The sequence below is a fragment of the Amia ocellicauda genome, chromosome 23 (assembly GCF_036373705.1).
Source record: "Amia ocellicauda isolate fAmiCal2 chromosome 23, fAmiCal2.hap1, whole genome shotgun sequence".
Lineage (NCBI taxonomy): Eukaryota > Metazoa > Chordata > Actinopteri > Amiiformes > Amiidae > Amia > Amia ocellicauda.
Window position 1 is genome coordinate 9,417,433 of NC_089872.1, and position 15,640 is coordinate 9,433,072.

At 40.6% G+C, this 15,640-nt stretch overlaps 1 protein-coding gene across 10 annotated transcripts in view; it reads left to right on the forward strand.

Annotated features, from left to right (window-relative positions):
• Window positions 1-15,640, forward strand: part of cep170aa (centrosomal protein 170Aa) — an 80,230-nt gene that overhangs the window by 38,317 nt on the left and 26,273 nt on the right. For all 10 annotated transcript variants that reach the window (XM_066696457.1, XM_066696462.1, XM_066696460.1 and 7 more), the window contains exons 8-9: window positions 11,415-11,918; window positions 14,378-14,943. In XM_066696457.1, the coding sequence (XP_066552554.1) occupies window positions 11,415-11,918; window positions 14,378-14,943 (1,070 nt within the window). The remainder of the gene's footprint in view (window positions 1-11,414; window positions 11,919-14,377; window positions 14,944-15,640) is intronic.

Below are 15,640 nucleotides of genomic sequence, written 5' to 3' on the forward strand. Positions count from 1 at the left end.
GCAGTAGTAGTCCATTCTGCACAAAGCTCAGCTACCATTTGGTGATGGAGACTGGAGGTTGGCTTTGTATATATTGCTTAGACGTTGTGTTGTGGTGGTTCTCTTCCATCTTCTTTATCTTCCTCATCTTCATCAGCAGGTTATCATCATTGGCATCATTAGGGGTAATAGTGTTGCCGTTTATATTTGTTCTTGCCAGTTTTTACAGCATAGCACCTCTGATGGATTTTGAGGCTTTCGTTTGAATCTTCTTGATCATGACTGCCATTGGTTGTAATCGTATCTGAATAAATGTCTTGGCTAATGTTTTCCACCTTTAGAATAGAGCGGTTTCTAGTTGCCAATCTAGCGCCCCAGCCTTCACAGTTGCCCTTGTGAACAGAAAGCAAGGTTTCCTTTTGAATAGCTAGCTTATTCAGTGTGGTGATGAGAACCCCACCTTCAGGGAAGCATTTGTTTACAGTGTTGCGTCCCTGCTTTTTATGACCCACTACAAAGAAGGGAAAGAGTTTAAAAAAAAAAAAAAAAAAAAAAAAAAACGTGTGTCGGTCATCCTCCGGGAGCCTGTCAGTCTGGATTGCTCGTGCAACATGAACTAGTTGAAACCAATGAACATTCAATTCTGAATTACCTTCGAGCTCAGCTGATCCCCATTGCTGTTCAGCATGCAGACCAAAGAGTCACAACTTTGATCACGGGCTGTCTGTGGCTATTAGGGGCGTAGGATCTCATTACTCTTTCCAGTGCAGCAATAATGAGATTACAGAGCATTATTAGCTTTGACCCTCACAGTTTAACACTGCTGGAAACCCTGTGGGTGTTACCATTGAGAGACCGCTTCAGGCAACAGCGCATGGTATCTTCAGCGTTGATCTGGAGGGCAGAGACTGGATCCCAACCTCTTCAGTAGCGTTTGATCAGTCTTCAGTCTTATCAAGCCTGTTCTTTAAGCCCAGATTCAAGGAAGACAGTGAAAGCATGACCACTTGGAGCAAAGTATGACCTTTGTGATTGTGATTCCAGTTTAAGAGATTACATGATTTGCACCAGAAGACATCTCTCAAGTAGATGGAATTCTTGTGGTAGGATCTTCTGTCAACTACAGTGAGGGAAAAAAGTATTTGATCCCCTGCTGATTTTGTACGTTTGCCCACTGACAAAGAAATGATCAGTCTATAATTTTAATGGTAGGTGTATTTTAACAGTGAGAGACAGAATAACAACAAGAAAATCCAGAAAAACGCATTTCAAAAAAGTTATACATTGATTTGCATGTTAATGAGTGAAATAAGTATTTGATCCCCTATCAATCAGCAAGATTTCTGGCTCCCAGGTGTCTTTTATACAGATTAGGAGCACTCTCTTAAAGGGTTACCTGTATAAAAGACACCCGTCCACAGAAGCAATCAATCAATCAGATTCCAAGGATGTCAGGGACACGATTGTAGACCTACACAAGACTGGAATGGGCTACAAGACCATCACCAAGCAGCTTGGTGAGAAGGTGACAACAGTTGGTGCGATTATTCGCAAATGGAAGAAACACAAAATAACTGTCAGTCTCCCTTGGTCTGGGGCTCCATGTAAGATCTCACCTCGTGGAGTTTCAATGATCATGAGAACGGTGAGGAATCAGCCCAGAACTACATGGGAGGATCTTGTTAATGATCTCAAGGCAGCTGGGACCATAGTCACCAAGAAAACAATGTGTAACACACTACGCCGTGAAGGACTGAAATCCTGCAGCACCCGCAAGGCCCCCTGCTCAAGAAAGCACATGTACAGGCCCGTCTGAAGTTTGCCAACATCTGAATGATTCAGAGGAGAACTGGGTGAAAGTGTTGTGGTCAGATGAGACCAAACTTAAGCTCTTTGGCATCAACTCAACTCGCCGTGTTAGGAGGAGGAGGAATGACCTCAAGAACACCATCCCCACCGTCAAACATGGAGGTGGAAACATTATGCTTTGGGGGTGTTTTTCTGCTAAGGGGACAGGACAACTGCACCACATCAAAGGGACGATGGACGGGGCCATGTACCATCAAATCTTGGGTGAGAACCTCCTTCCCTCAGCCAGGTCATTGAAAATGGGTCGTGGATGGATATTCCAGCATGACAATGACCCAAAACACACAGCCAAGGCAACAAAGGAGTGGCTCAAGAAGAAGCACATTAAGGTCCTGCAGTGGCCTAGCCAGTCTCCAGACCTTAATCCCATAGAAAATCTGTGGAGGGAGCTGAAGGTTGGAGTTGGCAAATGTCAGCCTCGAAACCTTAATGACTTGGAGAGGATCTGCAAAGAGGAGTGGGACAAAATCCCTCCTGAGATGTGTGCAAACCTGGTGGCCAACTACAAGAAACATCTGACCTCTGTGATTGCCAACAAGGGTTTTGCCACCAAGTACTAAGTCGAAGGGGTCAAATACTTATTTCCCTCATTAACATGCAAATCAATTTATAACTTTTTTGAAATGCGTTTTTCTGGATTTTATTGTTCTTATTTTGTCTTTCACTGTTAAAATACACCTACCATTAAAATTATAGACTGATCATTTCTTTGTCAGTGGGAAAACGTACAAAATCAGCAGGGGATCAAATACTTTTTTCCCTCACTGTATTACAATGATTAAAACCTAACCGCTTGTGTGCCCTGTCATAATAAACTGATACTCCAAAAGATGCTAGGCCTGTCCAATAACTTCCTTCTCAACAGCTACTTTGTGCTTTGTGCAGTGCTTTGTTGGTGTCTGTGCTTGGGTTTCTCTCTGTCACGTGTATTCCTGTTTGGGGATGTTCCAGAACTAAACACACTCACTGTAGGTGGTGGCAGGTCCTTTTTTTTTTTTTCACATCATATGGAAATCACCAGGCTGCACAAACATGGGACAGCTTCCAAGGTGAAACTGTAAAACCAAACAACAGTTAACTGAAGCTTCGGAGTCCGGGTGTTTTATGCTGATAGAACAGGCCATCTGACTACTCAGTTTGCTATGGAAGAAATGAGAAGTAGCTTAAAGGATTTACGGTCACCTAGAAACAAAATACTCAATACCAGTTCTACCAGTTCTATAGCTAGTCTAGCATAGTGCACTTGTCTGCTGCATGCATGTCAGTAGCTAGTGTAGCCTACCTAAAAGTTGTAGGAAAAATTGATAGAAATGGTCTAGAGAGAAATGGAAATGGAGCGAGACAAAACAAAGTGTAATTTCCTCCTGTGTCCCACTAACAAGCTACTTCTCACAGCCAGGGATGGGCAGTATTTATGATGCATGTATTTAAAATATGTATTTCAAATACAAAATAGGATTTTGTAATTTGTATTTGATAGGGTTGATGAAAATGGCTTCGTATTTTGTATCAAAATACTTTAGTATTTTGTAGTTTAAAAATACTGTAAAATACTTTGTGAGAAGTCTACATGATGACATGCTGCCTCTGATTGGTGCCTACTCAGTAATTTGCCCAGACTTGTTGAGATCAGAACAGAAAATTGATCCATACCTAAAGAAGAAGGTCAAGGTGAGAAATGTGTAGGTTTGCCAGCTTTCCATTGATTTCTTTTGCATAAATTGCTACAATTTTGAACAGTTCATGTTAAGTTTTGGTGTTCGTTTTAGTAGCTTTAGTTTTTAGTTTAGTAGTTTTAGACTCAATCGTTTACCAATTTACGTAATGTTCTAGCTAACTATTTGACCTGAGTAGCAGCCCTCACAGTTAGCGTTAGCTTGCTACTTTCAGCCTATGTTAAGTTTTCGGATGTGGACGTTTTGCAGAAGCCAACTCGGAGCAAGGCAGAGCTGGAGTCTTTGCACTACTTTGAGGATCAAAGGAGGGACTTTGCATCTTTGGAGCAGTATCCCCTAATCAAGCACCTTTTTGTGAGGATTAACACAATCATCCCATCCTCAGCTCCAGTACAGCATTTATTTTCCTTTGCTGGACTGATTAACAGGACCCATCGACGTCTAAATGCCACAAAGGCATCAGTAGCTAAAGAGACCTCTGCAATGTAGGCCACAGGGCACACACACTCATTCAATACACTCCCTCTCTCTCACACACCTACACACTCACTCAATCACACGCTTACTCTCTCACCCACACTCACACATAAGGTTGACTGTTTTTGCTAGAACTTTTGAACTGTTTTGGAATACCTGGTCTGTATTATCTCTATTGTAGTATTCTCTATTGGAGTTTAAGTAAATGTTCTTACTACACTATTAATGTGTATGTGTCCTCTATACCTATATTCTGAGGCTCTCAATAGATTCAGTGGTTGGAGTTGGGTTAATACTCCTTGACAAGTTCTGTTGCTACTTTCTGATTACGTTTCCCGCTACATTTAAAATCAAAACATATTGATCATTTAATAATTGTTGATAAAGTGCTAAAATGTTTGTTTTCAACTTCCAATAGGTGTCCAATGATTGATAAATAAAGAATTGATTGCTAAATGATTGTACCCTAATTGAAGTAGCTGTTTAGTAGGATCATGATTTTGCATACCATTGCATGAATGACTGCCTGACACACAATTTATTATATTTATGATTAACAATCAAATGATTCATTACTTAGAAACTAGTTGCTATGAATAAAGGTGCCATCAGTTGTCTTCTTATGAATGACTTGTTTGTCATTGAGTCAGTGTTTCTGATGCAAAGTAGGCCCTTCATTACCAAACACCAAGTAACAAATTAGGATACAATTATGAGTCATTAGCAAACTTTTAGTTAAACATTAAACTGTTGGTTACTTTAAAACTAACCTTCATCTATGTGAATATTTTATATGTTAACTGGTTGCATATGTCAGATTTATTGCATGGCTCATTAGGCAGAGAAAAGCTGTTGCTATCAAACATTGTCTACTTAATCAACTGAGTCAGGGTACTGGTGAAGGGATAGATCAAATCGGCCGATAGATGGAAGGTTTGCGAAGTGATTTCATGCTTCCTTGTAAAAGTATTTTTAGTATTTTTAAAATACAAAAATACAGTAGTTTATTGTGATATATGGTGTGGCTGTTGTATTTTGTAGTTTATTTTGATACACTTAAAATTAAGGTATTTGGTATCTTATTTTAAAATACATTTTGATGCATCTTTGCCCATCCCTGTTCACAGCAAGGGTCTGTGTCGGGGAGCCATCCAGATGTCACAGGCGACATTAATGAATCTGAATTCAACATATACTTGAAGCACTGCTAACTAAGGTTAGAACACACAGGGGCATGAATGGATTCACTCCTGTAGCAAGGAGAGGAAACTATTGTTTTGAATGCTATGAATTCCATGGAAACCACACATTTAATCTCCTCAATGTAATGACAGCCAACATAGTATTTTACTTTTAAAGCTGTACAACTGTTTACTTTTGTGCACAGGAATAGGATTCTATGACACATTTCTTAGAATTTGTAGTGGTGTCTTAAAATGTGTTTTACTTGCATTGTACTGTGCATAAGCAGCACATTTAAACAATATCACATTGTCGGGTGAATCGTTTTTAATGCAGCAATACAAGTATCTTCTGCAGGTGATTAGTCAACTTCAACTTATGGACAGTGACTCCTCCCACATTCCAGTATCTCTGGGTCTGCAGCTATACATACTCGCCTCATTGAGCAGGTAGCTGTGGATCTGGCATACAACCAATACAATACAATACAATACAATACAATACAATACAATAATACTTTATTGTCCACACAAGGTGGAGATTTGACCAATAGCTACAACCATGACAGCCATACAGCTTTTCTTGTATTAAACAAGAAGGTATTCATAGTTTTATTAATATATTTGTATATGAATCCGTCTTCAACATCCCCTGATATGACTGTCAAATGAGTACATTGAATTAATAAACGTGAACAAACACTGTACAATATTTACAGATATATACAGATATTTACAAAACATACATACAAATACATTTACAACAATCAATTACTTTTTATTTACAATTGATACATATTTTTCCCAAGAGGGCATGTGCTGGTTTGGCTCCTCTTTCAGTGTGTTGATGTACCACTTCAGGGTCAGTGTCTCTCTCTCTTGAAAGCTATATCGGAGGCCCAGCTTGCCGACCCTGGCTGCTTTTTCTCGTTTGTTCTGTGCCAGCTTTTTAAGGGCCTCCCTGTGTGGCCTTTGGCTCGAAGAGATGGGCACTGATGTCACCCTGAGGTGCAGTGATTTGGCCTGGCTGTCATCGTTGTATCCATTGACATTCCAGTTGTTGCACCACGTGGAGATTTGGGGATTTGCGTGTCGCGGAGCTTTAGCATCGCCCGCTCCCGTCTCCTTCAAACTTTTGTCTGCGATGTCTGGCACTTCATATTTCCTTTTTTGGGCCTTTCTTTTTTTTACTGTCCCCTTGTCATTTTTGTCTGTGAAAGAATTCAAAAGACTATCGTTAGCAATTGACACAATGTGCACTTTTACAAATAACTTTGCATTGATCTGTAATCTTATTTACATGTATAAAAACAAAACTGTGTTATTTAATTCCATGGCACGAGTAATCAGGTCTTGATATGATACTTTATGATAGCTATTGGACATCTCTGATTCCCATATCATTTGTATATATAAATCAGGAGATTGATCAGGGAAACAAGCTAATAATAAACCTACAGTAGTCCTTAAGATAATCTATCAAACAGCATTTCCAATTCCATACCTTGTAATGGAAATTGTAAAAAAACTTTGTCCTCTTGGAAATGGTTTTTGTTATTCATCTCTGTGTTTTTAGTATCTCACAAATTAATGCAACAAACCACAAAACAAAACCGCAACTGCTCGTGTTGAATACTGAGGATCCTATGATCTTCTACCAATGTTTAGTGACATTCTAATGATGTCTAATGATGTCACAATGGAGTTCTACTTGATTGTGATGTCAATCCGCTGTATATCTGTTCGTGGGTGGTCCAGGGGTGGGGGGTGTGGGAGGAGGCTTGTATTTACTACAATATTAACAAATACACTTTTTAGATTCAAATTAATATTTAAAATAGCGATGTGTAAATGAGTCGGGGGGTACCGAGTCCCCACTTCTCTGGGCAGCAGAGAGATTTGTTGATGTTAATGGGTTTAGATATAAGCATACAAATAACCAACACATAAAATAATGAAAAACAATAATAATAATAAAAAAATAACATTACAAATATAGCGTGCCTCTGGCATATTTCACCCCAAGTAAAATACAGGTGCTGTATCTGCTTGTGGACTAAACCATTCAATACACAGGACTGACACGGGATTACACAAACGATTAATAACAACAAACAATTACTTTAATAGCATTTTATTTGTAGATTCATTGTGATTATGTTCATGAAGTAAACAGATGGTGTATAAGTGCTGTTATTTGTTTGTGAAACAGCGCAATGACTGTATCTGTGTTTGTAGCTGACAGGCAGGTTAAGACTGGGGGTTTATAAGATTGCCCCCACAAGCGCTGGGTCAATGGAGATACTGGATACCTTTTCAGTCATATCCAACTGTCGCTATTTGTGTAGTTTTTTTAGTAGGAAACATTAAGATGCATCTCCGAAGTATGTAAAGGATGCGGCTCTAACGATGCTTTTCACATTTCCATTAAACTCTCTAGGCAGGAGAATTAAATGCTACTGAAATCACACTTTCTATACATTCATATGAAATTAGACGCAAGTTTTCCAGATGACAGGATTGTAAATTAAACGGACACTGTTAATTAGTATCCGTTTCTAAATTAAAGTTTTATTAACAATGCTTTCCACGATTCGTTTATTTCATTTATTATCCGTACATTTCAGTAGTACATAAATTAATGTAACGTTTTTCATATCATATAAAATCCATATTATACAAATATTGTAATTATATAAATTCCACAACAAATAATACAAATACTAATGCATCATAATTGTATATGACAATTATAAAACCCATAAAATATACCAAATTGATTCCAGGTGGGTTAGTTCTTTCCCCAGACTCAAATATATTTTGAAAAAGCCCAATAACAATAACCTGCATGAAATACTCAAAAATACATTTAATAAAATAAATGGCATTACTTCAGTAATCCAGAAAGCAAGTTAACAATACAAAATAATACGTTAAATACATTTGGTTCATTTTAAGGTTACCAGATTTTCTTAGCAATAATGTGCCTACTGTACATTCATGAATGAAACTATTTCTATTCGCAAAACAGTTTAAAAACTTGTTTCTAGCCTGTTTGATAGAGTAATATATTTAGTACCTTATTCAGAGTATTTAATCAAATCTGATGAACGGGTATGAATGGGGAACTGGATCTGTAAGTTTAATACTATGTTTCTGGTTGTCCTTCAAATTCATACTTTGTATATTGTTTTAAATCTATAGCATTAAGTATGGTTTGAGAAAAAAAAATGATACTGATAGTTTTCAATTCGTAGTGTTTATGGCATGTGCTCAGACAAAGCATTTACAAATCCTATATGCTCTAAATTGGTGAAACCTTTCTCTTATTCAGTGAGAAAAACCCTATTTGAAATGGTCACTACTACTTATTCAGTGGCTTTATGATACTAGTGAGTTATCTAATTTTCATCTGTACGTGCTTCTATTATATTCATGCAACAGGGCTTTGTTTGTCTCCTCAAACTACATTCAAATTTGTTGTTGATTTTTATTCTGTTGTAGCCACAATCATAACACCGGGAGACAAACCTCCATGTACTTCCAGACTTGGCTCAGTTTGTTTAATGAAGCGTTTTTGAATGTCCAGAGTGCTGCGATTCAAACCCGCACAGCCCGAAGACGCAAAAAAAAGCGTGTGCTGAATAGTGTGGCTTTGCTCTGGTATGGGAAAGCATATTATTGGAAGGACGGTGTGCATTGTCATACAACAGCAAGGTGTATACAAAAGCTTGTCACATCAGAGGACCAATTTCTAATCTCCCATATGCTATTTTTAGCACCAGTGGAAAATGTGTCTCTGTTGCTTGTGAAAGAATCACTGCTGATGCTTCCAGATAGAACAAGGTTCAGAGAAGTAGAAACCCTTCTCTCCCTTGTTGTGTGAAGGCTGAGCGATCCTTTTGTTGTTACACAAATCTATAGGCACATCAGTCATCAGAGTAAAGCCATTTCACCAGCTCTCACCTGCTGGCGCTGTGTCTTTTAGGAGGAAATAAAATCAACTTCCAATGTATGCTTGGCTGGGCTCCTTTTTCGCTGTGCTTTCATGTTTTCTGTGGTCTTAAAGTGATGTCTGTTGCAATTAAAAATGATCAGAAGGTTAATGGATGACAATTGAATAATATTTAAATCTGAATCAAATAATAGGTACTGCTCGGTTTATCCGAAATAACCCTTAAATATTTTGTCTCCATATCAAACGCCCTTAAATGATTGTTTAACTGCCAGATTAGGTACATTATTCATTCTAAAGAGATAACGTAAGGCATACAGCACACTACAAAAAGTGCTTTCACATATTCATTTTTTGGTGGTTGTTTTTTTGGAGGTGTCAGTATTTGACTGTCTTCCCGGCTCCAATTTATTGATCTTTTCGCTACTGTGACAAGAGGCTGAAAACACTACCTGCTGCCTTGGATTGATGCTCGGAGAAGCATTTTAAAAATAAAGGCTTATTGATTGAGTTTACAGTAAAGAGGTTGGAATAAGCTTTCTCTATTAAGACCATTCGTAGCCATACAGACGGGACTAGAGGCATCATTAATGGCAACACAGCAGGGAAATGATTACATCAATGGTCTTTTTACAATACAAACGGTATCATTGTGTATCTCAGTGTTTCCATTTGTGTAACTCGTATACATTCAGACATGGGCTGAGATATAGGTGTGCAAAATCCTTACTCCCATATCTACACACAGACATTTTTAATTTGGTCTATGCGGGGGAAATACTCACTTGTTGCTGAGGCTGACTTTGTAAACTTTGACCCCCACATTCCTTTTGTTTTGCGCATTTGGGTTCTCTATGTACATTTATATTACTGGGTGTGATCTGTAAATGAAACCTAGGCTAATTATTCCAGTGCCACTCTCTTTTTAGGTCGCTGTCCATGGGGTTCCTGTTTTGGGGTGGGGATTATTTTTTCCACTATTTTTGCCGGCGGGTGTCATTCTAGGGACTCGCAAACGGAAGCACTTTGCCATTTATTTATATATCTATATAAACAGGAAGCAGCTCAGGCAGGGTTCCGCATTTCAAGTCCGCTCATAAAAGGCAGTTTTCTGAAGTAGCCGAGAAGTCAGATTTATAACACACATACTGGACTTTCTTTACAAAATATCAATAAAGGGCTGAAGAGGCCGGGATGTGAATGCAGCATTTCGTAAGTGTTGTCGTCGTCCTTTTATTTACTTTTGTTTATTTTGTCAAAGTTATTTAGAGGTTATTTATACTTTGATGCATTTATATTTAGCCATACGGGCGTGTTGAATACACCCTTTTCAATGTTGTGGTTTCAGTGTAATAATGATCATTTGGATGGTAAGGGTAAGAAAAATAGACACTCGATCTATATCTTGACCTCTGCATTGTTACAGGCACCGAACTTCAATCCTGTATGTGTTCCTGGGAGGATATTATCATAAAATAATGTATATTGAAAGACATTCAAACATATCATGTATTCCTTTGCTTTACATCTAAGAAAGATTTTTCTAATGTCTGGATTTTGAAATACATCCTTGCTGTAATACTGAAGCTGTGTTATTTGCTACCCTGTACAGAATTAGGGTTTTTAGACCTGTCAGAGCTCCCAGCCTGTTTGATAGGATCTGTCTGCAGAGTCTTAAGGACTCGGGAGTGATGGGAATGGTTTATGTGAAAAGAAAGAACAAGTGTGTCAAAGGGTTACAAGTGTGATAGCTATATTACAGTCTAACCTCTGTAGGCCTCTAACCTCTGTGTAAAATAAAACTATATTAAGGGTGGCTATGACATTTCTGGTATCTTTATTGTCCGTCTATTAACAGAATGTGGAAACCGTATTATTCATTCAGTTATTAACCTGTAATTATTATGGTTATGATCAGACAGTGTTTTTTATATATAATCAGTTTATAACTGTATAGCTCAGTGTTTCTGTTGTCAATAAGCAGTTTTTAAATGTATTAGTTCAGTGTTAATTTTGTTGTTTTCTTTCTAAATCCAGATTGATCCAAACTAATTTTCCCCAAACTGTATTTAAGCAGGAAAAATACTTTCTTATATACTCTGGTCGTGAAACAATCAGAATTGTGTCCAGAAAATGGTGAATTTGTTGGAAAGCATCAGTAAAAAGTCAACCTAGCACTAACTAACAACTAACAAGTCAAACTAGCAGTGGTAAGTATGATACAGAATGAATTTGTGGTCTCATTGTATGGGTTGCGCTCTCTCTGGGACATTTCAGACAGCAAAGAGCCCAAGAAAGCTGAGGAGCCGTGTGGGAAGGAGGAGGGCCTGTACTCTCTCTGCCGGGAGCCCAGCTACTTCGAGATCCCCACCAAGGAGGCCCAGCTGACGGCCCAGATGGGCGAGAGCGGCATCCACGAGATCCCCACCAAGGACACCGAGGGGGCCACTGCCTCCACCGCCGCTGCATCGGCCGCCGCCACGGCCGCCGCCCAGGGCCACGCGTCCTTCACCATCGAGTTCGACGACGCCGCGCCCGGGAAGGTCACTATCAAGGACCACGTCACCAAATTCACCCCCGATCACCGGCCTCGGCCCAAGAAGTCCCCGCAGCAGGGGGGTAAGGAGCTGAGTACCCTGCAGGCCGCCATGATCGCTGCTGAGAGCAAGGTGGCCGACTGGTTGGCCCAGAACGACCCCCCAATGGCCAGGAGGGAGTCTACCGAGGAGGACAGCAAGAGCATCAAGAGCGACGTGCCGGTCCACCTCAAGAGGTTGAAAGGTCAGTGTTTTTTTGCTGACTCTCATTTATGAATTCAAAATAGGTGTCGAGTTAATTTGTATGTTGCTATACTGTATCCCGAGGCTAAATGTTGGGTGACTATGCTACTCCGCTGCAGGCAATAGTTTGACTGCTATATATATATAGCGTCATTTGCTGAACCTTCACCCGCAATCTCTGTCATCGTCTTGAGAATCTGACCAATATCTTTCGGTTTACGGGACACCAACGTCATCACTATAAACCATTGAGGATTTCCTGTCCACTACATCCTTTTCTCACATCACAGAAATGGGCGAATTTCTCCTTTCTGACTTGACGACGTTTCATTAAAAATAAGATGTTTTCTGCAGGATGGAATGGTTTGGTCTGAAATTATATTGTTTCCTGAAAGTGAAAGGTTTTTATGTCCAGCATGGTTTGTTAAAGTAAATTAAGGGTATTGGATAAGCGGTTTTCACTTCCTATACTAATTGTAAGTGTGGAGGTTCTTGTGATTTTTTTTCTATTCCAATCACCAATGATTGTTTTTATGTGCGATGTCAGTCTGCCACACTCAGACAGTGCAAGTTACATGAGAAAAGGAGGAGAAAACATTAGTTCAAAAATGATTAGCATGAAACATAATTTGTGCAAATCTGCAGATGGAGAGAGGAGGTTAATAATGACTTGGGTCAGGAATTCTGAATAATGGCGTATTTTTATGTTTTGGGTGATTTAAAAAAGATCCATACTTGCAGTTCCCAAATTAAATGTATTTAATGGAAAAATATATCTATTTTTTGTAGTTTAGCTCCCTCCTGATTTCCCTCAATGGGAAACTCAATTTTCTAGAATATTAAGTGTTAAGTATTTCACTTCATTTCTAATTCAGAGGATTACAACCCCTGGTAAATCCTCCACTGTGCTCCTGCACTGCTGACAGATCTCAACATGGAAGGTAGGCTTTTTCTCTCTCGTCTTGCCCATATATTTCAGTGTCTAGTCTGGCGAAACGGCTGCATTTTGTGATTCTCTGTTTGAATGACAAATCTGTGTGGTTTTTGTTTTTCCTTGTGCACAATGTGTGAGATGATTCGGTCTCTGCACTGCCTGGGCCACGAAGTCACAAAATTGCAGTTCTTGCGAAATCCTTTCTGTGTGGAAACTGAGCTTCTGTAAATCGCAGCTCCAGCTCTCTGACACTGTCGGTGCCACTGGTATTGATTCGGAGTACTGAACATGTTTTTTGGAAATGCAAGAAGTGCTTTTGGGCTGCTTTGTGGATTTGTGCTGTAGGTAATCGAAATGTACGTGACTGAAGGAGCCTCATATGGGTAAAGAATGAATGGGTGGTTCATGTGCTCTCCAGTATCAAATAGATTTTTTGAGTTTTTGGATATGCTTTTGCTTTATGTTGTTTTGAAAAAACTGCTTCTTTTAATTTTTCAGTGGTTCAGATACTCTCTCTACTGCCAGACATTCAGTTTTAAGATTCTCATGACGGTACATGGAAGAATTTCCTTTTTTTACCTTTTTTTTTTTCTCAAATCAAAGCCTTCTGTGTAACGGACAGGGAGATATGAAGCTGGGATGTTCTTGTTATCAGTAGAGAGCTGTTGTTTTTCAGCCTGGATGTGGAGAAATCCACTGAAATGCTTCAAGATCAGCATTGTCACCCCGGGCAGGAGAAGCCCCTTCGAGTGGGCACGGAGTGGGCACGGAGTGGACACGCAGCGCTAGGCACGCCCCCCGCGTTTGAGAACATTTGGATCCAGTAATGAATATGTATAGCCTCTGGTGGGTTGCCATGGCAAATGAGGCTGTCTCGTGCAAGTAATACAGTGGAAAACGAAATTTGCCGTTTCAGCTTGTTGGGGAGCAGTGGGAATGACACTTTGATTAGGATAATCCTGGGTTGAGGAGATAAGTAAAGAAAATGGGGCTGACTCATGAGCCTGTGCTTTGCCGCTGCTATTTACGGACCTCGCTGCTAACGACTGAGGGCTCCGAGGGATGTTTGTCTGGATCCTGCTGCTGATAGAGCTCTGTCCCATTTTGTTTTATTCCCTTCCTCTGAGTCCCTATGACCGTGAGCTCCTTGCTCGATGCTATTTCCTCAACCCCCCCCCCCAGTGCCACTCACACACACACACATCTATTGTTCAGTCACGGCTCTGTGCTCACAGGGTTTCTAGTCCTCTCTCCAATCGCATGCTGAGCAAGATGTATACCTTTGTTTTTCACCCCTGAAAAGGTTGGCCGTGGCTCGTTGTGTTAAACGCCTTCTGATCGGTAATTCAACACGCTGTCAGCGACTGCCGTAAGATTTGGTTTCCTAATCTTAGAAATATGCTCTAGAGGTGGAAGATTTTTATGCCATGGTTGTTTTTTCTCTCAGTGCACAATCCTCCTCAGCCTGGTGTCATTTTTTTTTTTTTCCTGTTTTGTGATCTGTGTTTTCTGGTTTTTACCTACAGGAAGCAAACACGAGGACGGCACCCAGAGCGACTCTGAAAATGGCGCTGGGCACCGGTTCACCAGCAGGCGGGTGGCGCTGGAGGAGCGATTGAGGATAGCTCAGCACGGCAGGTGCCCAGGCGGGGTGGGTGCCGAGGGCAGGGCCGTGGAGGGGTCCTTCCTAAGCAGGACAGCCTTCATGATCGAGTTTTTCGACGAGGACAACCCCCGTAAGCAGCGCTCCTACTCCTTCACTCAGGCCCCCGGCATGCCAGGGGAGGGACCCTGCCCAACTCCTACCCCCCCCAGGCCCAAAGGCAGCGTGCCCACTGATTGCAAAGGGGCGCCCTCCCCGTTGGCTGTTCCCACGCCCGCCCGACTGCTCGTACACCAGAAATCGGACGACTCCTCAGTCGTCCGGAGCTCCGCAAGCGTGGGCCAGCAGACCAGCCCCACGGAGATGGACAAGGCCACCGGGACAGGGGACAAGGACAATGAGGACGACCACAGCGATAAGGGCACCTACACTATCGAGATGGAGAACCCCAACCCAGAGGAGGCAGAGGCTCGACGAATGATTGATAAGGTAGGGCTTATTGTCATTGATAATATATTGATTCATTTCTAATATCATGTGTTTACAAGAAAAAAGAAATGAAAAGATAGGGGAAGAACCTGGAGCTTTACAGGAAGTGGAATAGGAAGCTGGTGGAGAAAGCCAAGCAGGGGAGTCACATGGGAAGAGCCAGGCTGAGGGAATATCAACTCACATAGTTTTGAACAAGCGCTAATAAAGGGCTTTGTACCAGGTAACTGGAAAATTACATGGAACAGGAGAACGTGCACCAAGTAAACCAAAGAGTGGAAAAGAAGGACTGCATGCCTGGAAATGTGTCCCGAAGTGGAAATGTGGAAATTCATTTCTTGTGACAACAGTAAAACTGTGACGTGACTCTTACTTTCAAGGCGCATATCCATTGGCAAGTGGGAAATGAGGAATTGGCAGGATTTTGACTCTTTTCTTTTGGGTTTCTCCTCCTGTCTGGTATAAGAGATTTGCTATTGTAAGTTATTGAAATGGCACTAATGCTGTCTCTCAAGGCGTATGTCTTCCTGTTTCACATTGCTCACTTTGTCCTCTATTAATATTTGAATACTGGAAGTGATACTTTGAAAACCGTCCCTTTCTGTAGGGATTTTGCTGTCTACATGGATTTTTTTGGCCTTTAAAAGGAAAGCAAAACATTTGAATACGTACAGCTGCATTTTCACAGTGAACACTT